At 42.7% G+C, this 25,086-nt stretch overlaps 1 protein-coding gene across 4 annotated transcripts in view; it reads right to left on the reverse strand.

Annotated features, from left to right (window-relative positions):
- The window catches only part of MKX (mohawk homeobox), a 68,065-nt gene extending 52,413 nt beyond the window's left edge, over positions 1 to 15,652 (reverse strand). Inside the window, exons 1-6 of one of the 4 annotated variants that reach the window (XM_072749254.1) lie at positions 14,350 to 14,480; positions 13,624 to 13,676; positions 13,076 to 13,342; positions 11,311 to 11,470; positions 3,612 to 3,765; positions 2,848 to 3,183 (exon numbers count right to left, since the gene is read on the reverse strand). In XM_072749254.1, the coding sequence (XP_072605355.1) occupies positions 2,848 to 3,183; positions 3,612 to 3,765; positions 11,311 to 11,470; positions 13,076 to 13,342; positions 13,624 to 13,676; positions 14,350 to 14,445 (1,066 nt within the window). In that variant the 5' untranslated portion in view covers positions 14,446 to 14,480. Of the gene's footprint in view, positions 1 to 2,847; positions 3,184 to 3,611; positions 3,766 to 11,310; positions 11,471 to 13,075; positions 13,490 to 13,623; positions 13,677 to 14,349; positions 14,502 to 15,517 lie in introns of those variants that run through there. The other 3 variants (XM_026000853.2, XM_026000855.2, XM_026000856.2) reach the window with 3 other exon arrangements.
- Positions 15,653 to 25,086: the final 9,434 nt, after the last annotated feature.

The raw sequence follows: 25,086 nt of genomic DNA on the forward strand, positions 1-25,086 counted from the left end.
ATTGAAATCCCCTGTTCCACTATTTATGCTTGAGTGGTAACCCAGCTACAACTGCAGCAACGTTGTCGCTCGGTTCCCCCAGAAGACAGCCATTTATTATTTCAGGCTGAGATTTAGCAGACCAGTCTTAGACCACCAATCTTTTTCAACTCTCTATCCACAAAACCAAAAAATTTATTTCGTTCTTTTTAAAGTTCATATCCATGCATGCAAAACCAGAAGTTTACATGTCTAGGTTGCTTTCTCACTGTTTGCATAACTAAAAAATAGGCTTTTATTTAAAAATAGAACTTGGCAGATGAACAGGCCATTGGATATTTTAATAAAAATAAATGGCCAAGATACTTAATTTCGAGAAGTATCAACTATACAGGCAAGTTTCCCTCCTTGGTTTTCTATTTTATCACCTTTGAAAAGAGCATGCATTTTCAGAAGATTCATCACAATGTGTAAATTTCAAATTCGTTTCTACTGGGTAACATAAAGAAATTTATAAGAAATTTCACAAAATAATAGATCTTCAATTATTCCACCTTATCAAAATTAATCTTGTTTCCAAAAATCTTCCTTGTTTTTGTCTATATATATATTTGTACTGTCATAACTGCATTCAATGTTTCCACAATTTTAAATTGTTTTCCACTTAACCTTATGCTATCAATATTTCTCATGTTGCTTTAAAGTCACTATCACTATTATAAATAAAAATGTTGATTTTTATGCTATTCTAATCTGGCTTTGGATTAGGATAACATTTACATTTTTAAAAACTGACATACTTCCCATATTTTTATATGTTCCAGAAAAAATGCATATAGGATGAGAATTAATGATTTCTTCAAAGTTTGGGGAAAAAAATCCAACGAATCTATCAAATCATATGTTTTGGGAACAGGGTTTACTAAAATCCTTGACTTTCCCTGAATTAGTGATCATTTATAACTTTTTTCACTGTAATTTTATAATTTACTTTGTGTGGATATTACCAATTCATTTCATCTGCACATTTATATATAGTATATTGTCAAATAACTGTGCATAATACACCACAATTTTAAAAAATATTTTTAATGACTATATATTGATTGCTATATCTCCTTTCTCATCTCCAACTTTAATCTGTGCCAAGTTTTACCTGTTTCTTTTAGTATTGCTTTCAGAGTCAACTCTTAATTTATTTTTCAGCTTTCCATGTTAACCTTTTCATTTTATTTTTATTCTTTTGTCAATTATCTGTACTTGCATGTTTTGACGTCCTATCCCTTTCTATCTCTGTAAATTAAATTCATGAAGCTCTGAATTATCTCCAAGTTCTGCTCTGGTCACATTAGTTAGATGTTAGTATGTAATTAAAAAAATTTTTTTTATTAGCTAAATAGTCTTTTATTTCATCTTTTACTTCTTACTAGACCCAATTATTATTTACAGGACTAATTTTGTATGTCAGAGCATTTGGAGTTGTTTTCAACCTTGAAGTTGGAGATGCAAACAGAAAGTGAAGTTAAGTCTTTAAAAATGTATTGAGATTTTCTCTGAATCCTTACAGATAATATATCTTTTTAAAAAAGATTCTTTATTTATTCATGAGAGACACACAGAGAGAGAGGCAGAGACACAAGCAGAGGGAGGAGTAGGCTCCCTGCAGGTAGCCCGATGTGGAACTTGATCCCGGGACTCCAGGATCATGCCCTGAGCTGAAGGCAGACACTTAACCGCTGAGCCACCCAGGTGTCCCACAGATAATATATCTTGCACACATTTGTAGACACTTGAAGATTTCCAGTTAAATAATCTGAAAGGTATATTAAACAGACCAAATTTAACTCTTTTATAAAGACCTATTGCCCACATATCAAGCTCCTTATAAGGACTACACTCAGTATCGTTTGTGTAGTGTTTAGCAGAGGGCCTAGAATATCATAATTGCTCAATAAATGAATTGTGGCAGTATATGTAATAATTAAGAGTTATCATAGTCTGGTAGTAGTTATGTTCCTCCTACCCCTTACACAGGCTAAGCTGTACTACTGATCCGGAGAAGAGTTATTAACTTGTGTTTTTGGTCTGGGTTTTCTTATCTATGATATAACATGGCAGGACTAGATGCTTTCTAAAGTTATTTCCAACTCTAAAATTTCTAAATCTCATTTGTTGGCATTTTCAGGATCTGGACTCTATCTGCACCAGATGTAGGTCACACATATCCTTTGTTCTAAAGCAACTTGCTCAAACACACTCTTTACGAGCAAAACTCTCTGGAAACTGAAGTGAAGATAGAGATTTTTACCAAACTCACTACTCCATCAGAAAGTTCCGGGGAGGCAGAAATCAATTCATTATTTTTGGAATAAAAGTAAAAATTTCAAAGCTATTTATCAGTCCTACTTGTGCTTTCCAGGAATAAAAGTAAAATTTCCAAAGCAATTTAAGCCAGATCTACACTTTTCCTTCACATGAGTCTTGGCACCCATGCTAATTTGTGTTCATTTTCCATCACTATTAGCAATCAAAGAATTTAAGAGAAAAGATGAAACACAAAGTGTTTGCATGGCTGGCTATAATTCAGGGCATTCCTCCTCCAAGAATGTATATCATTGAGATTAAAAATGAGCATTAAGAATGGAAATTCTCATCTTTATTACTAAGAGTGAAAAACCCAAGTAGACCATCATCTACTAATAAGTACATCTGGTAGTTAAAAACAAAACAAAAGCTTTCAAATTAAATTATGAGCTATATGTGAATAATCTCTTATAAAAGCAATAAAGATTATGCCATTATACCTGTTGAATTTGCTGCAGTTTTAGTTCTATTTTAAACAAGGTGTCATGAAAAGCACAGACTTACCTGTACGGTAGACAAAGTTGCCTTCAGTTTCTGATGATGAGGGAGACACCAATTCTTCCTCAAATTCATTGGAACTAAAAGATCCCGAATGGTTTCTTTGCCTTGTCTTTCCCATCATGGCAGCATTCGTGGCCATGACATGTCTCAAGGAGTCGTTAAGGTAACGATTCAATAAGCTGCTCTTGTATTTGGGGGGTGATACGTAGTCCTCACTGGCCTGTGACTCTGGCCTCACTCCAGCTTTTATGACTGAGCTTTCACTTTTAATCACAGGATGATGAACTGGATTGTTATAGCCCCCTTCATTTATGTGGTTTCTTGGAGGATTTTCTCCATCTAAGGGAGAAAAATACCAGTAGGTAGTACTTACATATACTATTCCCTGTTATAGTTAATCATTAAATATATACATAAAGAAAGAAAATTTAAAGTATATTAAATTGTCTTTGATACCCCAGGTTAATTTTTAGGGAGAGGAAGCAGGAATCTATGTAATCTCTCCCTATGGTATTTTAATTTTAACAAATTTCACAGAAAATGTTATTCTGACACATGATAAATCTATAAACAAGAGGAAGCAGCCATAATTCTGTTGGTCATTTATAGAATTGTAATGAAAATTGTATAGAAAAATGAAGTTACCTCACGCAATAAAAAAGAACCATTATAGTACCATCATATTTTGTGGAGTCAACCTTAAAAAACAGCACTTGGGGTGAACTTCTTATTAATAGAGGGAAAGCAAAATAAAAATATTAACAAACCTTCAGAACATGAATCATCGCTGCTTACACTAAGTCGCTCAGCATTTCCTTGAACATACTTGTTGTACAGTTTTATTCGTAAAGCCCAGCTTAAATCTGGCTGTCGAACGGTATTCTTAAGCCGACGTCTTGCATTAGCAAACCAATTTGACACCTAAAAAAGTTTTATTTTTCAATTAACAAAACAAAAAATATTACCCATCACATAATTACTTTCCCACAAGGGACCTAAGCCCCTCACAGTATCTCTGATCATTAAATATTCTCAGAATGCAATAGTACTAGACATTCATTCATTCATTCAACAAATGCTGAGCACTTACTACAGAGACTGAGCACCTACTGTGTTCTAGGAATAATAATAATTAAAAAAAGAACAGGCTTTGCCATCAAATGCTCAGTCTAGTAAGATGTAGGATAGTGTACAAATAACTTTAGTATAGGAAAGAATGTGATTGAATGGCTTAAGAGGCATTAAAATAAAATGATACAGGAATCCAAAGGAAGAAGGGGTTACTTTCATGTATGACTTAAGACTTCATGAGGAATTAAGTGAAACATTGAACGACTGTGTGAGGTATAATGGGTAGGAAAGTGTGTTCCCAATAAAGAGGACTTGAGAACAAATATAAGTCAAATTCCAGAGACATTGTGGTGGGTGAGGAAGAGGGAAAGAGTTAAAAATGACCTTGAGCCATTCCTTTGTAACCAAGAGAAGGACAATGCCATTTTGAGAAGGAAAGTAGAACTGTTTATGGGTGAAATGATGTGCTTGGTTTAGGGAATGATTAGTTTGAGGTACTGGAAAAGCATACAGGTGAGATGTGAGGAAGAAAGTAAAAATGATATCTGAGACTCAACAGAGAAGAAAATCAGATGTGGGTCAAACGCACAGAAGTGTCGGCGGCAGCTTTGACTAGTCAGGGAGATGGCTGAAGACCAAACCCTGGAAACCTCCAGAGATCAAAGAGACAGAATTACAACAGAGAAACTAGCACAGCAATCAGATACAGCAATCAGAGAAGTAGAGAGAGAGAAATGCCAATAACACCCAGCTTTAAGTTGAAAGTCAAATGCTTCCAAAGAAAATAGCTGAATGTAAAGAAACAAACACTGCAAAACAAAAGAAAGTTACTTCCATTTCTTTTTAATAGATACTATTGTATTTCTGGAAGTTAGAATGGTGCTTGAGATTTCCTTGAAAATATCTGGCTATCATCAGGAAAAAATATATGTACATAACCCAAAGGGCCAATATTTGCTTTTAAAAGAATGATATATGGAAAGAGAATTATGTCTTTCTGCCAATTTTTTTCTAGAACATAAGTCCACATTACTACAATGGTTTGTGTGGCAGTGCTTACGTTGGAAGTTTCTTTTTTTTTTTTAATATTAATAATATAAACCTACAATTTTTACATATTTCTCAAGACATAATTATTCAATGGGCCTATGGTGAATCCTACTTTTTAAAAAAACAAAACTACATTTTTTTCCTCTTTGACTCTACAAGTTTTTAAAACATGGTGGTTTTTCCCAATTTACGTACACACACATACACATGCACACACACATATATACAGAAAATATATCATAGGTAATACATATCCAATATTAATTGCCTTTGAGTCTTAAGTAATAACTGTCCCCTTAAATTTATGTGCATTGATGTAATAACTCACCATGGCATTCCAGAAGTTTTAGTTTTTATCAAGCCCTCTTCCTATCAAGTTGTGCTATTATACTATGATTTAATATGGCTTCAATTTTTTTAGTCTTCTCCAACCTCTAGACAGACACCTTCTGCAAATACTCATTCAATAAATATACATTGAGTAGTTCTTGTGCTCTAGCCATGGTGGTCAGTGCTAGGAATGTTAAATATTAGGATAAACTTCATCCCTGCACACATGGAAGGATTAGTGTGGAACTATGTATTAACTGAAATACATGGGTGAACATTTACTATGGAAGCACAAAATGCCTGGTCTAGTCTTCAAACCTTCCTCTACTCTCCAAGTCATAGCCGAAGTATTTATTCAGGTTTTTGTTAGTAGTAACTGGGAATTTTAGAACTTTTTTTTCTGAATTTCCCTATCTTCCATTCTATGTACTTGAATGAATCTTATCCACCACCATCAACTTCAAGTGTTGATGTACCATTATGATTTAATTGCTTGACTTCTTCAAATCCTCATCAATATCTTGTTATCCTATAACTGTGGCATAATGTTTTCCTATTCTGAATTTGCCAAAATCAAGTGTGAATCTAGAGAAGTCACTTAACTTTTCTGAACTTCAAACCCTTCATCTATAAAATGCATTAGATGGTTCCTAACATCCTTGCCAACTCTAAAAACTAAGATCTGTGAAATACAGTCTAAGCTCTCCTACAAAAGTGTTAATTTATTCCTTTTATAGTTGGTACTAATCTACCTTCTGCTTTTGACCACTGCCCTTTTGGAACAATCAGACATGTGTGTTTATGTCTTAAACTTTAGCACAACCATCATATAGTACAGTGTAATCCAATTCTTATGTGACTCTTCATATTTTTATTTAAATGCAATGGCCTTCTAATTTCCAAGGACATTAAGACTATAATTCTAACATACAAAAATTGGGACCTTTGAATGTCATGGTGGGATTACAGTTTTTCATATACAGGGGTCATATCCTTTTTATGTTTTATATAATTAGTTCTTACCATAATATATTTATCACATGTTAGAAGATTTTCCAAAAAGGTCTGCTGATATCTAAGATGAGCTGTCGGTAACCTGATTTCATAAGTTTGACTGGCAAGCAATCTGCTAATATATTCACTCTGCCAGTACTTTATCACTAGAAATTTACTGTACAATTTAAGGTGTTTAATATCTGCTTGCATTGTCATGTAAACAGCAAACAGTTGGTTAACAAATTTGCATAAATACTGTTTTTCTTTTCTTTCTTTCTTTTTTTTTTTTTGGTCCTGATGCACTAATGCAAACTCCATCTGTTTCACAGGAGGTAAAAATACCAGTTCAGATTTTTCTACCTTTAACTTACTATGGATTCCTTCAGGTTGTCATGCAAATCTCATTAAATTCTATTTTACATGAAACAGGCCTCCTTACTATGGATAGGTTCTGCAACATCATTTTGATGTCAAACTCAGAGCTCAAGAAACAAGGTATTTTATAGTGAAAACTTGGAGAACCAAATATCTAGAAGTTGGAAGAGAAAAACTAGTAATTTTCATCCCTACTTTAACCAAGATGTTTACATTCATCGTATTGACAGAGCAATCATTATAGTAAACCCAAAGGGATAAGCCGGCATCTGTCCACCTTTGAACATACAGAATTAAAAAACTTATTCTGAGTTACCCAACTGAAATATTGAGAACCTCATTTCTATCCCATATAGTATAACACTTGAAATAATGTAGAAAGACCAATTTGAAATTTTGTTGAAAATTTAACAGTTGCTATAATCCTTGCAGTTAATAACTACATACATATTTCAGCAGAAGCACTCACCAAGCAAAAACGGAGTTATGTCAACAGAAGGGGCAAAATCTTAGAACAGAGCAGTTTTAATCAATGGTACATTGGTATGTTTAGCCATTATCATAGAAATGTGAAACTTCTATAAGTAAAGGAAACATTAACACCCAATCATTAAACATAATCTCAAGCTCAATGTGCATTGCACTCTGCATTGGGATCACAAAAGAAGTCAACTCAAGGAGACAGTTCACTTTTATAATCCAGAAAAAATATAATAACTATGTTTTAAAATATATACACATGAACAATGGGCAACACTGAAACCAGATATAGCACCCATCTGTCCTTCTCTGAAAAACTTCTTCCAAGGCAATTATTCTGCAGTATGCTCTATATCCTACAATAATATAAACCCTAAATGCATGCCACTTTATGTTATTCCACAATAAAGCTCTTCACATTTTGATAATACAGAGTATATTTTTTTATAATGTTTAAGCAATGGGCAGCCACAGAGATTAAGCACGATGGAATATTTTGGTTGGTTAAAGTACACACACACACACACACACACACACACACATTACCTGTTAATTTTATGGAAATGTGTATATCTTATTAGGTAGTAAGATGTCAGGTTAACAACAAAGAACTCTTTTAGCTTCATTTGTCAGGGATAAATAAAATGTAGGTGTAGATGAATGTCCTTAGAGCTTCTATTTATCAGAAAAAGTACCTTTTGAGGTGCTAAGAACATTTCCTCCACTAAAGTTTCAATTCTATGCTTCTAGGTTTAGTGGGACTGCTGACCAGGTTTTATGTTCTTCCTTATCAATTTAAGAGTAACAAAACAAAGCAAAAATATGTTTTATGGAAAGCTTAATGGCCTGATACACAGCCAGAAGGAAAATGTTAAATGTGAAGGAAATTATCAAAATACAAGACACTCTAATAGTTAAGGAATAAAAGTCATGTTAATTGCTTATTAACATCAGTTACAGAAACAGAGACAGAAGGTACTGCAATAAACAAGAAATAGGAGTTTGGAACTAGAAATAAGGGGAACACCCCATATTTATTGACAGACATTAAAAATATGACATATTTCCAGACATACTGAAGATGATAAAATGAGTTATATTCATGCCGTTGTATGGAACCATCATATAGCATTAAGGATAATGAGCTGCTCCCTGTGTATTCCAATGGAATAGATTTAAAAACTAGAATATCTATCAGATTTCAAGACATTCTCTAGTTTTCAGAATGATACTTTGGAAAGCCACATGGTGATTATAGCGGTATTCCCCAAAAGAACCTATTCACTCTACAAACATGTATGAACAGTTTATGGAAAATACAGTGCTGGAAAACATGGGGGGTGTGAAGATGAAAAAGACATGATCACTCTTCTCAAGAAGCCTGAATCCACAGTAGAAATTTGTTCACTGGGAGAACGTGATTCATTAAATAGGGCTCTAATTTGCAGAGATCAAAAGCTTTATTCAGCCCATAGTTTTCTATTTTTCCTCCAGAAGTGTAAAGTATTTACATAATTTATTTGGTTTCCCAGAGAGTCAGAATTTGCTTGAATGTTGAATGTATGTCTGACTTTCACAAACTCCCCCATACATACCAACATAAGTGCAGCTGACCCTTGCACAACATAGGCTTGAACTGCATGGAACCACTTATGCACAGATTTTTTTTTTCACCAAATCAGTACTATTGTAAATGTATTTTCTCTTCCTTATAATTTTCTTACTAATATTTTCATTTCTCTAGGTCACTTTATTGTAAGAGCATGGTATATGATATGTATAACACACAAAATATGTGTCTATCAACTGTTCATGTCATTGATGAGGCTTCCAGTCAACAGCAGGTTATTAGTAGTTAAGTTTTTGGGAAGTCAAAGCTATATATAGATTTTTGACTTGCAGGAGGGTTGGTATCTCTAACTCTTGGGTTGTTCAAGGGTCAGCTGTAGATAGATATGTATGTATACATACACACACACACACATATACAGATATTCTTACATGGATATCTTATTATGCCTCATTGAAAATAACTGGACCAAAATTGGATTATTATACTTAAAGTCCCTTGCCTATTCTACACATTTTTATTTTTTCTGTTAATCACTAAAAAGTTCCAGGAACCAACTTCATTTACTATAAAAATTTGAAAATCATTAAGCAGGAATCACTTATTATTATAAATAATTATCTTCGCTTCACTTAAAAATCAAATGATTTTGTGCATTTTTATTTTCTGAGGACTAGTGTAAGAGAAAGAAAATATAATGAAAATATAAAGTATAATTAGAAAACCATAATAGAGTTACCAAGCTCTTAATGCAGAAAGAATGGTTATTTGCATTTGAGCTATCATTATAGGTAGAAAATAATTTGGTTCTGTATTAAAATTATGACTGCTTGCACTGCATCTCAACAGAACTATTGTACACAAAACTTTTTAAATGTCTCTGCTGATGACAATGTTACTTTTCGTAATTAAAAAAATGTCTAAATATGCCATATGCTTTCCGTATAAAAGGATGGCAAGCATTAAGTACGGAACTGTATGATATACCAAATTAATCTAATGTTTTATTGCTGACATCATTGTGAAGTATTCAAATAGTTCTATAAACTAGCGTATTTTCAAAATAAATAGCATACCTGTTTAAACTGAAATTTGAGCATATGCATGTATTTTCACAAGTCAAGTTTTTCTGACTAGAATCACTGAAAATTCATAGTTTTATGTTAAACAGATACTGAGCCAAGAACACTAAATAAATTTTCCCCTCCAGTGCTGCAGCAAATCACTATTAATACTATTGCCTGTTAACATGAAGCAAAACAGATGTTATTCTCTACAATTGTATTCTGAATATAAGCAGACAAATGCATATTATAGTTTTAATAAGCTTGAATACAAGTCAACTTTCATGCTTTGTCAAACTTTCCAGCAATTCCTAAAATGTCAACCTTCAATACTCTGGAAAGCAAGTTTTATTTTATCTAGTAGTTAAATATTATCTTTTATTTGGGGCCTCCCTCACTATAAATTTAATGGAATGACCAAAACTTCACAAATGCAGTAATGTAGTTGCTACTATAATACATGAAACTTCTCAGCTCACTTCCCTCCTCCTCCTGTTTCTGAATAAATTTGTTCTGTTTGCATGTTTAAAAGTTCATGTCACCACACTTATTAAAGAAGTCTGTGGTGCGTTGGAAAGAGCATTTGATCTGGAATTACATTATTTCCGAGACTACTTCTATCCCTTAGTAACATTTAACTGCCACAGTGCCTTGGTCACATCACCTGTAAAATGCTCATTACTGCTCTAACTCACCTTATTTGGGGGAATATCAAGTAAGATCATGTACGGAAAAGTCAAATATAAAGAAGTGTTGTTCACTAGAGAAGAAACAAACCTGCACCCTTTCTCTGCACTTAACAAAGTGGTAAACCAACCACTTGAAATTGGCCTCTTCTCAACCCCAGTAGAAAGATACCAGCAGCAAAATTGTGTGGATTCTAGCTAATGTTCGGGATGCCTCTTACTTAATAAAATAAATAAAATAAAATTAAATAAATAAAAAAAACCCCACTTCTTGCTCTTCCTCTCCATCTCTTGGCTCTATTAGTCAAGGTAATTCTGAAAGTCAGCCTGTAATCGACCTTTCATGTGGGGCCCTAATGCGTAGTGCCTTTGTACACGGTTCTCAAAGTCTCAGCCAGGGCCAGCAACCTTAGCATCCTGAAAACTTGTTAGAAATGCAGATAATTGACCCCACTCCAGACCTACCCCTGAATCAGAAACTCCCACGTGGGGCCTAGCAGTGTGGGTTTGAACAAGCCCTCCGGGCGACTCTGATGCACACCCAAGTTTGAAAATCACCGAGGTCGTCCCACCCGTACCCGTCTGTGTAGGGCACGCGAGCCCAGGTTCCCAGGCACCTTGTCATAGCTCGCAGGTGACTTCCCACCTCCCTCCTTCACAAAGCACCATGCATCCCCCTGCACTGAGCACGGGCGCTGAATCGACAGCTAAGACCGAGGGGAGACCCAGAAGCCTCCTGCATCCTCTGGGCCTCCGCCGGCCCCACGCCACGGGCTCGGCTCGGGAGGCGTCAGGCGGGGGTTGGCGCCAGCACGACGCGGGCCTGCTGCTCAGCCGCCCTTACCTGCACGAGCGTCATCTGCGAGCCGAGCGCCAGGAGGATCTTCTCCGTCTTGGTGGGGTACGGGTTGTCACGGTGCTTGTAGAGCCACTGCTTCAGGGGCCGCGCCATGTCTTGCAGAGCCTGCCGCTTGTGCCTCACCTTCCCGCCGTTCTGCCTGGCCCTGAACATGGGGGGGGGGGGGGGCCCGGGTGAGCGGCGCCCCCGCGCCTGCACGCCTCGGCGCCCGCGGCCACGCGGCCCGCTCTCCGGGGCGTCGGGCTCGAGGACAAGCTGCGGTGAGGCAGGGACGGAGCCGCAGGAACGGGCGTCTCGCTTTGAGACGGCTGCTGGCCGCCAGGGGCATGTGGCGGGAAGGACACTCGTGAAAGGCGGGAGAGCTCGGCGCCAGGGCCCGGCGCCTAGAGCGGGAGGTGGCGTGGCGGTCGTTACGCGGCCTGGGGGCAGCGGGTATTTAGGCTCCAGACCTGCGCCGCGGGGCGGACCCCTCTCCCCCGCGCCCGCGCCCGCGCCCCCGCCCGCGCCCGCGCCCCCGCCCCAGGCGTGCGGCCGGCTCAGGGTGTTGCCTGTCGGGAGCTTCCCCGAGGTCGACCCCTGGACGGCGGGCGTAGAGCAGGGAGGGCGGCGGTCGTGCCGCCCCCGTTCGTTCCCACCGAGCTGTGTTCTTGGTCCTCTGGACTCCGCGCAAGTGCTCGTGGAGGAAGGACACACACACCACCCCAGGGGCCTGTCCCCGACCGAAGGGAGAGTTTAACAGCTGTGGAGAGCTCGGTCCCCGAGGAAAAAGCACGTTCAAAGAGGGAGGGAAGAGGCCGGAGCCGCGCGGAGCCCCAGGAGGAGGCTTCGGCGCTGCGCTCCCCGGCGGCTCCGGGAGGTGTCGCCGCGCCCCGCGCCCCGCGCCCCGCCGCTCCCGGAGGGCCGCGCGCCTGCGCCGCAGCTTCCGGGACCTTCGGCTCTTGAAACGCTCTGAAATGCAACTCCGCTCCCAAGGACTGGCGGTGACATTTCCACGAAACCCAATCTCTGTCTCCCCAAGCAACAACGCCGCAGAACAAGCAGCTGATGCAATCTCAGGTGGAGACGGCCAGGACGGCCGCCGCTCTCCCGCGGGGCGCTCAGGGAGCCGCCGCGACGCCTCGGCAGCCGGAGGGAGCCGCCGGCCCACCCGCGAGCCCCCGCTCCGCAGCAGCCCCTCACCCCACCGAGCCGACCCCGGCGCGCCAGGCCGGCCGCCTCCCCCTCCGGGCTCGCAGCGGGCCCCGCCGAGCCGCGCGCGCGCGCGCCCGCGCCCAGGGCGCCCCGCGAACTGCCGACCTTGCCAGCACCTTCGAGGCAGCGCCGAGGCCCCGTCGCGACATGAGAGGGGGAAGGCCACGGGGCCGGCCTGACCCGGGAAGCCCTGACCGCTTGGCCCCGCCCTGTTCCTTGGCGTCGCGCTCAGCCCCTTGTGCCCAGCTCTCAGCCGCGTCTGCACCCGTGGGCCGGAGCCGGGCAGGTCGCCCGCGACCCTGAGGTGCAGGTATCGGGGGACCGAGGGGCCGTCCCAGGTGTTCTCCCTTTCCAGCAAGCCTCCTGTGAGCTGCCCTGACGAGCCGATTCCCCTGTATTTGGAGAAACTAATGCTCGAGACCAGGGGCGGAGACCTTCCCTCCCGGGGACTCTGGGTCTCTAACCCACGGGCCTGGCCGCCCCTTGCGCGCCCCGCGCCGCCCACCGCTCCCACTGTCCCGGCTGCAGGCGGGCGGGGGCCCCGGGAGGGTGCGCGTACCCAGTCCTCCGGTGTCTCAGGCCGAGGTTGTCCTTGAGGGGCGGGCCGTCCGGAATGCCCACCTCGGGGCGGGCGTGGGCGCCGTCCAGGACGCCACCGTAGGGCCGGCTGCCCCGTTCCCGGTCCGCAGCACCGCGGTCCTCAAAAAGCACGGCGCCGCTGAGCTTGTCGAAGACGATGGTGTTCATGGCGCGGGCTGGCAGGGGCGCGCCGCGCGGCCGCAGCGCCTCGAGGCCTGGCCGCCGGGAGCTCCGCAGGGCTCGGGTTCTAGACGAAGAAGATGCATCGCGTTACTCGCCCAGTGCTCACAGCCCGACGCGTCCCGAGCCCCGGGCTTGGCCGAGGCCCTGGGCCCGGGAGCCGAGGGGAGGAGCGGGGCTGCGGCACCTGGACCCGGGCGGGAATCCTTGCTCTCCCCACCTGGCTACACCGCGAACCCGCCAGCCTCCCCTCCCCCCCAGCCCTGCCCGCTCGGGGGACAGGTCCCTACCCTCCTTCTGGGCCCCCGACATCGAGTTCCCAAGGAACCTCAACCGGGAATAATTTACCTGCGTTGGCAAAGGAAAGTAATTCCTAAACGAGTTCTTTTCTTGGTTTTAATCTGGAAGAACTGCAATCGGGTTAGCGGAGCCCGAGAGGCGCGGGGAGGGAGGGGGGTGTTGGTTCTTCAGGCACAACGGAAGTCTAAAGCATCGCGGAGCTCCCGCTCGGGTTATAAGGAGGGATTGGAAGGAAGGGAAATTTGGGGGCAATATGAACGACTACATCTGCAAGTCCCGGTTAATGAGTCCCAGGCCACACTGGGATTCCGGGGATTTTCATGTTTTCTAGATCCTGGATGGTTTGGCTGAAACCCCTGCGTTCTAATTCTGGCTAAGGTCCCTGGGGGTAGGGGTGAGGGCAGGGAAAGTTAGTTCACTCCGGAGCTAGAAAGTTAAGTGGCGTCAGAGGCAAATGCACCACTTTGTGTCCCTCCCCCCCCCCCCGCCGCAGTCCTCCTACCCCCCCCCCCCCCCGCCCGCTCCAGGACGCGCAGGGTCCCGGCGGGTCAAAGGCGCCGGAGACCCGGGCCTCCCGGACCCCGCTGTCAGGGCTGTCCTCTTCCTCGGCGCGGGGGTGAGCCTGGAGCTCGGAGCCCCTCCTCACTCGCCCCTCTCTGGAGCCTCGGGGAACCATTTCAGAGGTTGCATAGGTGTCAGGAGCGGAAGGAGGCATAGCGGTCCGCGCACCACCGAGCCTGCGGCTTCCATCCTTGGAAAAAGCTTGCAGCTCACCTCCGGGGTCGCGGCGGCCCCGAGCCTCTGGCCGCAGAGCGCCGGCCTCAGGTTCAAGCCCGCGCCGCGGCGGAGCAGCGGAGTTACCGCCCCCATCACCCCGCCTCGCGCCTCGGGGGTAGCTCCTGTTCCTCCCCAGCCGCCTCGGCACTGCTGCCAGCGCCCCCTCACCCCGCCCCGCCCAGGCTGGGGCAGCCACCCCAACACGTCCAGATCTTCTGCCTCGCAGAGCGCTCGCACTCGCCAACGCCCCCTAACCCCGCCCTCCCGCCGCCACAGCAGCGGCCACGCGCGACACTGAGGACCGTGACCGTAACCATTAGGAGACAGCTACCGTCAGGATTCCTGGGGAGGGGGCCAGCCTTCTGCGGAGTGCTCAGTGCACCGTGGGCTGCGTCCTCCCGCGCAGACAGGTACGTGTCTGAGTGTGCACACGGCCTCGGCCAAGAGTGTCAAAGCAAATTTCCGCGCTTGCAGCCCCTGTTCTACGGTCAGGACTAGCCTCGGTGGTGGTGGTGGTGGGTTTTTTTTTTTTTTTTTCTTTTTTAAATCAGTGCGCGTAGTGCTTTGCGTTCACGCCGAGCTGTTTGTCAAACACACCCTTTCCCACTCCGACTGTGGTCCCAGGGTCAACGGCGAGTTTTTCCAGGCGACTCCGCCGTGAGGTTTGCCATCCCGGACCTGGTCCTGGCCGTCCCAAGCCCACGCAGAGGTCGCAACCACAGACACAGACGCCCGGCGCAGTCCGGGGCTGCAGGCTGCAGGCGAGCTGGGAGGGGGCTGCAAGGGTCCGAGGGCCGGGTCCGGAAGCGAGGGGTTCGGGGCGTGGGGCGTGGGGCGTGGGAAGCGCGGCTGCTGGCCCTCACCCGGCGCCCAAGCGCAGTCCCCAGCGCCCCTTTCTGCTCCTGCACCCACCCCCCCTTACCCTCACCCTGCCCCGCTCCAAGCTGTCGCTTGGGGAGCTCCCTGCGTGTGGAACTACCCCACCCAACGCCCGCGGACCACTGTAAAGCCGCGCAGGAGCGGCCACCGCGGGGCGCGGACCTCGAAGCGCGGTGGGGGCAGGGCGGGGAGCGCCGCGGCGCAGGAGGCCGAGGGAACGCGCCCTCCGGAGCCGGGGCGAGCCTCGCGTCCCTCGCGCCGAGCACGACGGCGACCTGGGCGGTACCTGGGGCGGTGCGGCCGGCGGCCGGCGGCAGGGCGGCTGGCTCTCCCGCGTCGGGGCTAGGCGCGCTCCCATCCCCGCCGCATGTTCTCGGCGCGGGCTCCAGCGCGCTCCCCGCAGCCACTGCCGTCCTCTCGGCTTTATTTACCCAGACGGGCGCGCGCCGCCCGGGAACAGGAATGCCGAGGCCTTCTCATGTTTCTTGACTGCGCGGCCCAGCCGGCGAACATCCTGCGGGCGCGGCATCCACGTTCCCGGGCCGGCGAGAGGAAGCCTCAGCACCCTCCCGGCCGCGGGGACTGCCGCGAACCTCGCAGACGAGCCGCCGCGGTAGGCGCCGCCGGGGAGGCCCCCCCGGCCCCCGGCCCCCGCCCCCCCCCCCCCCCGCCCGCCGAGTCCTCCCCAGCGGGGCCCGGCTCTCAGATGCGCCGGCCCCGCAGGCGCAGAGCAAAGGGGGCTATTTCCTTCACACTTAGGGGAGGAATTGGAGAAGCCGCAAGTAGCGCTTGGCTCGGGCTCCCGGAGCTGAGACTGCGGTGCAAATCCCGCGTCTTAGCTGGCCCGAGAGCCGGAGATTTAGCCACGCGTGGCCAGGCAGGAGAGTGCATTGCGATGGCGCCCTTCATTTTCTCCGCGATTCGCGGGAGTGGAGTTAGGGCTCAGGTTTGCGCCTCTAACGTGCGAGCGTATTACAGGAGGTGCTTGCGCCCCGGGAGCTCCTTTTCTGGTGTCACCGGGCTTCTGGGGTCCGGGCTGTCTCGGATCCAGGCGCACGTCCACCGTCCGAGGCCGGGGCTGGAGAGGCTGCGCTCCCCGTAGGACACCGGGGTGGAGGGAGGCAAGGCTGGGGCGAGGCGAGCCCAGGTGCCCAGCCCACCGTGCCCCAGGTAGAAAGAGAGGGCGAGCCCAGGGCCAGGGACCTGCATGCAGGAAAGGGCATGGAACTGGGAAGAATCCCGAGCTGGGACACAGTGCAAGGAGTCAGAATGCCTCTCAGATTCCCTTATTGATGATAGTTCTCTTCCCACCATCACCCTAAATATAAGAGTAGCGAAAGCCGTGATTTGGGTGCAACGGGAAGCTCAGAGCTTCTGGCAGCCTCGAAGATCCTCCAGGCGCCGAGCACGGAGCCGCCCGCGTACTCGCCGCGGGCCCTGCCGCCGCAGCGACACCTTCATCTTTTAGTAAGAGCGAAAGTAGATTTTCCCAAACCTGAAAGTTATGACATCATTATTCTTTTCCCCTCAAAGGTGGCTGGGTCAGCTCTGGGGCAGAGGCCCACCTAAGCATCTTCCTTTTATGGCCCTGGAAGTGGTTAAATATATCTATATATTAAAGCTACTATTTCCAAGACTAATCACACCTTCGAATTTTCCATTATGTTATCTCCCAAAATACGCGATGGCAAACCCGGCAGTGGCACAACCTAAAGCAGAACAGGACGAAGGTTTAAGTTTTTGCGCGTTAGGCAGATAAATATTATCATTTGATCACATTTCCCCGTGTCCTTGTTTTCCTTTCACGTATAATTTGAGGTTGGGACGTTAGCATTTTGTCATTGGCGCCGCACTTGACTTGCTGAAGTGTGAATTCAATATAGACGTCGGTCTACAGAACTCGCTGTGGGATTTAAAGTCCCATCATAAAATTTCAGCCACAGACTTGCAGCGAATAAGCTTCACAACAATTGATAAATTGATAATTCACAGCAAGAAAGAGAGGGATTCTCTCCTATGGCTCTATGATGGTGGTCACCAGTCATTATAATGAAATCAGCTGTAAAACGCCCCTCTGACATCTATTTTGGTCAGCTGTGCTGTGTAAAGCAACAAGCATGTACTTGGTTGCTTGTAATTTCATTGTACAGTACTGAGTTAGGGAGTAGTATATACTGCATTTTGTTGTTTTAGTCTTAACTGCATTTACACAATTTTAAAATGCATTTAGAGGACTTTCATCTTAGATATATTTACGAGTAAGATTTGTTTTCTTAAAACGTGATATAAAATATACAGCAAAATAATCTTTGTGTGAAACATTTTTTATTTGGTATAGGAATAAATATACACACCTTTGTCTTAAGTCGCTGAAAAAGTATTGCAGAATTATTTTAGATAATAGTTTAGTAATTAGAATCCATTTTAAAATGAAAAAAAAAAAAACAGTGAAGGGTTGGTTTTAAAATGAAATCGTATGGAGGATCCCTCCATAATATACAAATGGCCATGTGTTTTCTGATAGACCAAAATCTTATTTTTGCAAGTTTCATCCTCTGTGCAAGAATAAAGTTTCTTCTTTATTTTAACCCACAGTTCAGACACAGTTATCATTATATTAAATTCCACCTCTTCTGAAGATGAATTTTACTGAGCTTCTAATGCTATGTTGTAATCTCAGCATATGAAATGCTGCATTATAATCCTCAGAAGCAAACCTTCAAGTTTTAGAAAACATATCAGAAGACCTAAGAGAATATGTAGTTTGTGGGAGATGGCCATGTACAGGTGAAAGAAAAAAACAGCTTAGGCCAGAAGTCAGAAAATTTGAGTCCTAATCTTAATTTTGGTTAGTTTCATCTTGGTTTAGCCTGAACTTACTAAAGCATAAAAGATGAAGATATTAAGTTTTCCACAAATTTGCCATATGCTATTATTAAGATTTTTTTTTATGTGAAAGCAATATATTACTACTGCTAAAGCTAGAAAAATGTTAAGTAAGAACATTTGGCAGAAATCTTGATTCATTCTATTAGACCTAGAGTGTCATTATAAACATAAGCAATTTTCACTTTCAAATTAAAAAAAAAAAAAAGCCTTCATTTTAAGCATTTTGGTATTTTACCAAAATGAGCCTGACAGTTCAGAACAAATATTGATTAAAGTTTTTGAAAATAAGGATTGCTTTTAAACTCTCTTTTTCTAGTTATTACTTATAGGCAATGATATAAATTACAAAGCCAGGGAATGACTGTCGCTTCCCGTCCAAATGTTATAAAATAGTAAATTTATGAACAAATAGCAGGTTCACCTCACACTTGGCCAGTGTGACTTGTAGAGATACATGTCGAAGTGCATAAGGGAAACAGCGAAGCCTGTAGTGAAAACCACAGCTGCAGAAACATGGTGGGTGAGCCAGCAGAAATGGGAGCCTCCAAATTTCTCACAAGGCATTTTTTGCTTTGTTTATGATTTAATTTTAATTGCATAAATAACGCAGGATAAATTCTCTCTGAGAGGGCCTTCTCCATAAATTCACTCACAGCCAAGGAACAGAGTACAAGTGAAAGTTCCTCGTCAGCCAGCTCCACCCAGTCACGTTCCTGGGAAGCAACCACCAAGAGGTGGCCACTGCTGATTTGATGTGCAGCCTTTGGCTCCTTCTTCTCTGGGTTCACATACATGAATGCAAGCAAATCATCATAGTTTCGCTTTCTGACCTTTTGAAGTAAATGAGACCATAACTTACACCCTTATATAAACGTACACAGACACACAGAATTAAACTAAAACTCGCTTTTTCATTCGATTTCATAGAGAACTTTCATATTAGGACATATACATGTAATTCCGTACTTTTAAGTCTTACATGATGCTCCATAATCCATTTAGTCATTCTCCATCATCATTTCTGCCTTTTCAATGTTCACTATAATAAACATTAAACACCTTTGTTGGACTATTTCTGCACAAGTGTAAGCATGTTTCTAGGAATAGCTATACAGATGTGGAATTCCTGGGTTGAAGGAGACATGATTTAAAATTTTTGATAGATATTTCCTAATTTCCCTCCAATCTATACCCCTAAAGTCCCCGTTTGCTGACATGCTACATAGCATTTCATATATTTGGATATCATAATGTTTGCCAGTCTGATGAGTAAAATAGTGTCTTATCGTGTGAGAAGATTTTCATTTGTTTATAAGCCATTTGTATTTCTTAATTAAAGAAACTTGCTTATATTTTTATTAGATGCCTTGTTAATTTTATAAAGATCCTTTGTAAATCATTTTTCCATGATATATATGTTTTATATAGTGCAAATATGTTACCTGGTGTGACATCTGCCTTTTGCCTATTTTGATTTTGGCTTATAGGGGGTTTAAAGGTGAATATAGGTCAATAGGTCTGCATTTTCCTTTATGAATTCTTGGTTTTGTGTCTTCCTTACAATTTTGTGTCTGAATTTTGTGTTTTTATTTTCTTCTAATGGTTTTAAAAAATTATTTTCACTTGGCTCTTTAATCCTCTTGGAATTAATCTGTATATGTGGTGAGGTGGAAATCTACTTTGATTCTTTTTTCTTCTTCAGTTGAATAGCTAGTTATTCCTGTGGTGTCCCTTAAAGAGTTTTCCCCCCACTGATTTGAAATTACTTTTCTGGTGTACATGGCGAATTCCTTTCCAATGTAGATTGGTCTAAGAGATGTTGCAAAACACCCAAAAGGCTGTAATAAATTTAATCTTCAAAATTTTAAAACCATCTTGCGCTCCAAAGACTTCCAATATTATTCTGTTTCTAATTTCAGAGCATGTCAAGTATCGAAATAGTAATATGCATGGCCTGGTTATGGTTCTAATTTAGAAGGCTAATTCAATACTGTTCTAGGACGAAGTTGCCTTTTATTTTGTCGTGTCCTGCTCGAAGCAGGAGAGCAGTTTCGGGCAGCCATATTCTCCAGAGTAGAGGACGGCTGTGCAGAGCTTTTCAAATGCATCACATAACCAAGTGGTAACTGACCACCAGCAATATAAGGTTATTTGTAAAAGTGATGAGTCCCTGCATCCATCATTTGAAAAAGTAAAATGCATCTTTTTTTTTTCTTGCTCAATTCTTAATGCAATGTGAATTACTTTTTTTTTTTTCTTTCACAAAGCAACCAGTCAATATGAGAATCTTCAATCTGCTTGCATATTAGTCAAATTCACCCTGGACAAACATGCAAATATTTTGTTGCCAACACTCCTCAAAACGTTAGCTACATAAAAAGTACAGAAATACAAATAATGAACGGTCAGTAGAGCTGAGATCCAGGTGGGTTAATGTTCTTTTTCTACTTCCCAGAGCTTGAGACAGGGCCTGAAGTAACCGTGAAGCACTAACACTTCATCTTTTCGTTTCATTCCAAAATATCTTCGGTAGCCACCAATAATCACAGAGTCTCTACTCCATTATACACATGAAAATATACTATATTGTGGAATCTTGAGGTGAAATCTGGAGAACGTTTTGTCCTCAAAATGTGCATTGAAATACAAGAATTTCTCCCAGGAGACTATTCTATCTTGAAAATCAATTTGCTTGCACATCAAAACATGGCCATTTAAATATAGTGAAGACTTTTGATCACCAGCTAGTATGACTCTATGTTTGGAACCAAATGGACTTCAGGTACTCAATAGAGTTTTAAGATGTAATTACTCTATGTACTTCATGCTGTATCAAGCTTTTGGCTGACCCCATCACCCCATCCATCCTCCCTGCTTTCATTTTTATCCTGTTTTCATGTATGTGTGGTTTATTTGAATAAATTCACCAAAGGAATGCATGTGAGCAAAAGTGATGTATTCAACTTTTGCTTAATCTGCTTAAAAAGAAATTGCTTGTCCTCTTTAACTCTTCCCTGTTACCAAGGGCTGGAACACGGATGTGGCAGTGACCCACATCTATTGATCAGATAATAACTCAAAGAACAGCAGAGAGTCACAAGATGAAAGGAACCTGGGGCTTTGAATGGACCACATGGATGAGAGCTTCCGGGCTTGGGCTCAGATAACTCTTTCTGGGAATGGCTGGACGGTAAATGTGTGAGGTTTTGTGGGTCATAAGTTCCCCGTTCAACTCTGCCACTGCAGTGTGAAAGCAGCTGTAGATAATGCTTGAGTATGAATGAGTCAATGAATGAGTGTTGCTGTGTTGCTGTAAAACTATTTAATGGACACCGAAGATTGAGCTTTATGTAATTTTCATGTGCAACACAATATACTTCCCTTGACTTTTTTTTTTTCAGTCATTTAAATATGTACAAACTGTTCTTACCTCAGGAACAGAAACAGACAGCAGGCTAGATTTGATGGGAGGTTGTGTTTGCTGGCCCCCCGCACCTGGGCTATTCAGCTCTGGCCTCTTATGAGGGACCAGTAGACTTCCCCTTCTTGAAGTCACAGTACTTTGGGGTTTCGTGACAAAGGGAACTTAGCCTATATGCTCCATAATGAACACCTGTACAAAGTTACCACCAGCGGGCTTAAGCAAAGCACTTTTAGATGACTGGAGGCTTTCCCAAACAGAGGGAACTCGAAGGATGTCAAGAAAGCATGCTTTCTCCCCTCTCCTCCTGAGAATGTGTTAAATATGTTTACAGAATCAGCCTAATTATTTTCACAATATTTTTAATGCTGTTCTTTTTGTATTTTAACCCCCCTTTTTTTAAAAAAAAGTATTGACATACCTTTAGACACGGTATTGTTTGGGTTTTGATGCGTATTTTTTTTTTAAGTCATGGAAAAATGGTGATTAATTTATAAGGATTACTGTTTTCTAGCTCACTTCCTCCTGCCTCTCCCCCAAACCCCACAAAATTCAAACTATTTTTTCCATTGTTTTCTTTTTAAATAATCAACAGTAAACATTTATGGGACACCTGCATGCAAAATCCCGTGCCAAGAACTGCATTGAATTTGATTTAAAAGACATGATCCTTGCCTAGCTTAGAAACTTGTTAAGAAAGCCCCAGAAAACAAACATACCTCATCTAAAATGTTCTAAGGTGTCTGATATAAAGATTGCTTGAATCCAGTAAATCTGTAAATCATCTGTAGAAATTGCATGAGGGAGCATAAAGACGATAGAAGGGACATTTTATGTGTCTGCTAAAAATTTTGTAACCATATTACCAACATCCTTCCCGAAAACATGCAAAAAGATCATTATTTCAGAAATTTGAGCCTGATTGAAAAACAGCATTTTCACCTCTTACATCAGACTTTTTCAAGTTTTATGCCAAAAACCTCTGGGTTTCAAGAGAGATTTGTAGGGCTTCCATTGGAAAAAAAAAATACGGCAAGAGTAAACACAGGAGTTGTTAGCTCATCTTTCCTGGTCCAGGCCTTCCTGAAACCTGCCTCTGATCCTCCACCTTTACACTCTTTTGGAAAACTCTTGAAGGGAGAGGGGGTTTGGAAGAGACGAGTTTTGAGAATAAACTTGTCATATGTGGCAGTGAGGTAATTCTTGAGAGAGAAGCCTCTACCTCTCTCCTAAGACCAATTCTTGCCCAAGTGTCTCGGCTCCAGACTACCCCGGCAGGCAACTTATTGGGGTGGAGTGGTGGGGTGGAGCAGTTGGGCCTTCACCTAGAACTATACAGTGATCCTAAGTAATTAGCTATCTGTTTGTTTTGATATTCATTGATCTTTGCTAAGTGTGCTTTGATGTCAGCTACTACAAATCCTGTTTTAGAAGGGAGTGTGGGCTATACAAGAAAGGGAAAAGGAAAAAAGGTGTTTATGCCAATGAATTGTGCAATTTAAATAGCCCAAAGTCTAGGATAAGAGAAGCCCTGTAATATCCAAATATCACAATATTTTTTCCTTGGACCTGCAGTAGCGGTCAGCTCAAGACAGAATGTCCTAATGCTGCTCTTCTGGACTCTTATAAATGGGGACATAGTTATGGAATAAAAAAAAATTTACATCATATGCACATGGCACTTACTACATGCCCATGTACCATCGTATGCACTTAACTCATGTCATTCTCACAGCCATCCTTTGGGGTAAGCACCTATTAGTGCCCATTTTGTAGAAGAGGACGCCTAGGCCTAGAATTGCCCTAAGTCATGGGTTGATCACTGGTGGAGCTAGGATTTGAATACGGTCAGGCAGGTGCCAAAGCTCGTTTGCTGAATCACCTAACTCTGACTAACCGCCTCTCTCAAGGTACGCTGGAAGGGTAGAGAGAAAGAACGTTACTTGGCTGCATCATTGTAGGCACAGCTAAATACGTGGTTGCACACCTTTTGGCTCCTCATGCAGCAGCAGGAAATTTGACACCAGTGTGTTTGCTTTCCTTTCTGTATGTGACCTTGGTGGGGAGCAGATAGACTCTCAGTGTCACCCAGAATGTGATGACTTCCCACAGCTCCGACATCATCGCAAAAGGCTGTACTTCCTGTTAAATTTCATGTGTCTGTTCACACTCAAAAGCCAATAACTGCTGACTCTTCTGTGGGTTCTCTCAATCTGGAGAACATCCTTCCTACCAGGCGGTGAAGTGGTTCAGCAATGAAAAACAACATACTTTGGAACACCCCCAGCGATCTGGAAATGTTGCTCTGTTATAGGAATAGACACAGCAGGATTGTAAGTGGCATATCCCAAGTGGGGTGAAAACCAGTCGTTTGACTGAGAGGCCTAAAGAGATGATAGTGGCGCCTACGACTTCATGAATTTCTTGCTGTTTTGTCTCTGTTTTGTTTTGTTTTGTCTTGTTTTTGTTTGGGATAGCTTCTAGGCCTCCCTCTAATATTCGTGTAGTCCAAGGCAAAAGTACAAATGGACGCCTACACACCATATGTCTAAATATTTAAAAGTTACAAATCAAGCTAAAAACACTGTTAAATAAAATATGTCACATCCCTCTACCTTGGCAACTATACTATCATGATGAAAAATCAAAAACTATTTAAAGTTATGATTTTTCTTCGAAAAATATCGAAGACAAGTTGGTTTAATTGTTACTGCACATGTCTGGATGTTTTGTTGTTGGACTGGCAATGTTAAATGAGTAATAAAATGAAAGAGACACAATTTGTAATTTATTATGTATTTATTTAATTAAATTTATTTTTCTTGTCTTCATTTCAGTAAAGATCACTGTGTTATTATGATCGATATGCTCTCATAACTTGTGTTCTGAAGGAATTCAAAGAAAAAGTAATTCTACTAAAAGTGTCCAAGATATATTGAATATGTGAAATAAGTGAATATATTTTCATCAAGAATGTACATTAAAGCAAATATAGAAAATTTTAGGTTTAGAGTTATTTTAATATAGTTTATATATTTTTAATATATATTGTTATGAAGTGCTATTTCATTCTAAAATACATTATATGTAACATTCAAATAGAAAAGAAAAATTAATAATTAATGAATATAGGATTTTAAATAAAGCTGAAATTTTATTTAATATTTTGGAAAATTAATTTAGAATATTCCATTTAAATAAACTTATCTGTTCATGCTAGTGTTCAAGGCATAGCTGGTTGTCAGTGTAAAGTATTGATATCTGATTTCATGAATGACAGTCTAGATCTACACACTTATCAATCTTTAAGTGATATAAATTGTTTAATATTGCAAAATGTTCTGTCACTGCCAGGTGCAACCACTGCAAAGATTTGCTAAACATTGAATATCTTGTATTGGAGAAGCAAGAAAGTGATGCCAGGCACTTCTGGAAAACAAATACTACACGAAGCAAGGCTAGATTGCATTCAGAGGATTTGCTGAGTTGATTAACTTATCTTTTCTCTCTGCTCTTGAAAGAAATGCTCACCTCTAATGTTCTTA

This window comes from Vulpes vulpes, chromosome 2 (genome assembly GCF_048418805.1).
Source record: "Vulpes vulpes isolate BD-2025 chromosome 2, VulVul3, whole genome shotgun sequence".
Lineage (NCBI taxonomy): Eukaryota > Metazoa > Chordata > Mammalia > Carnivora > Canidae > Vulpes > Vulpes vulpes.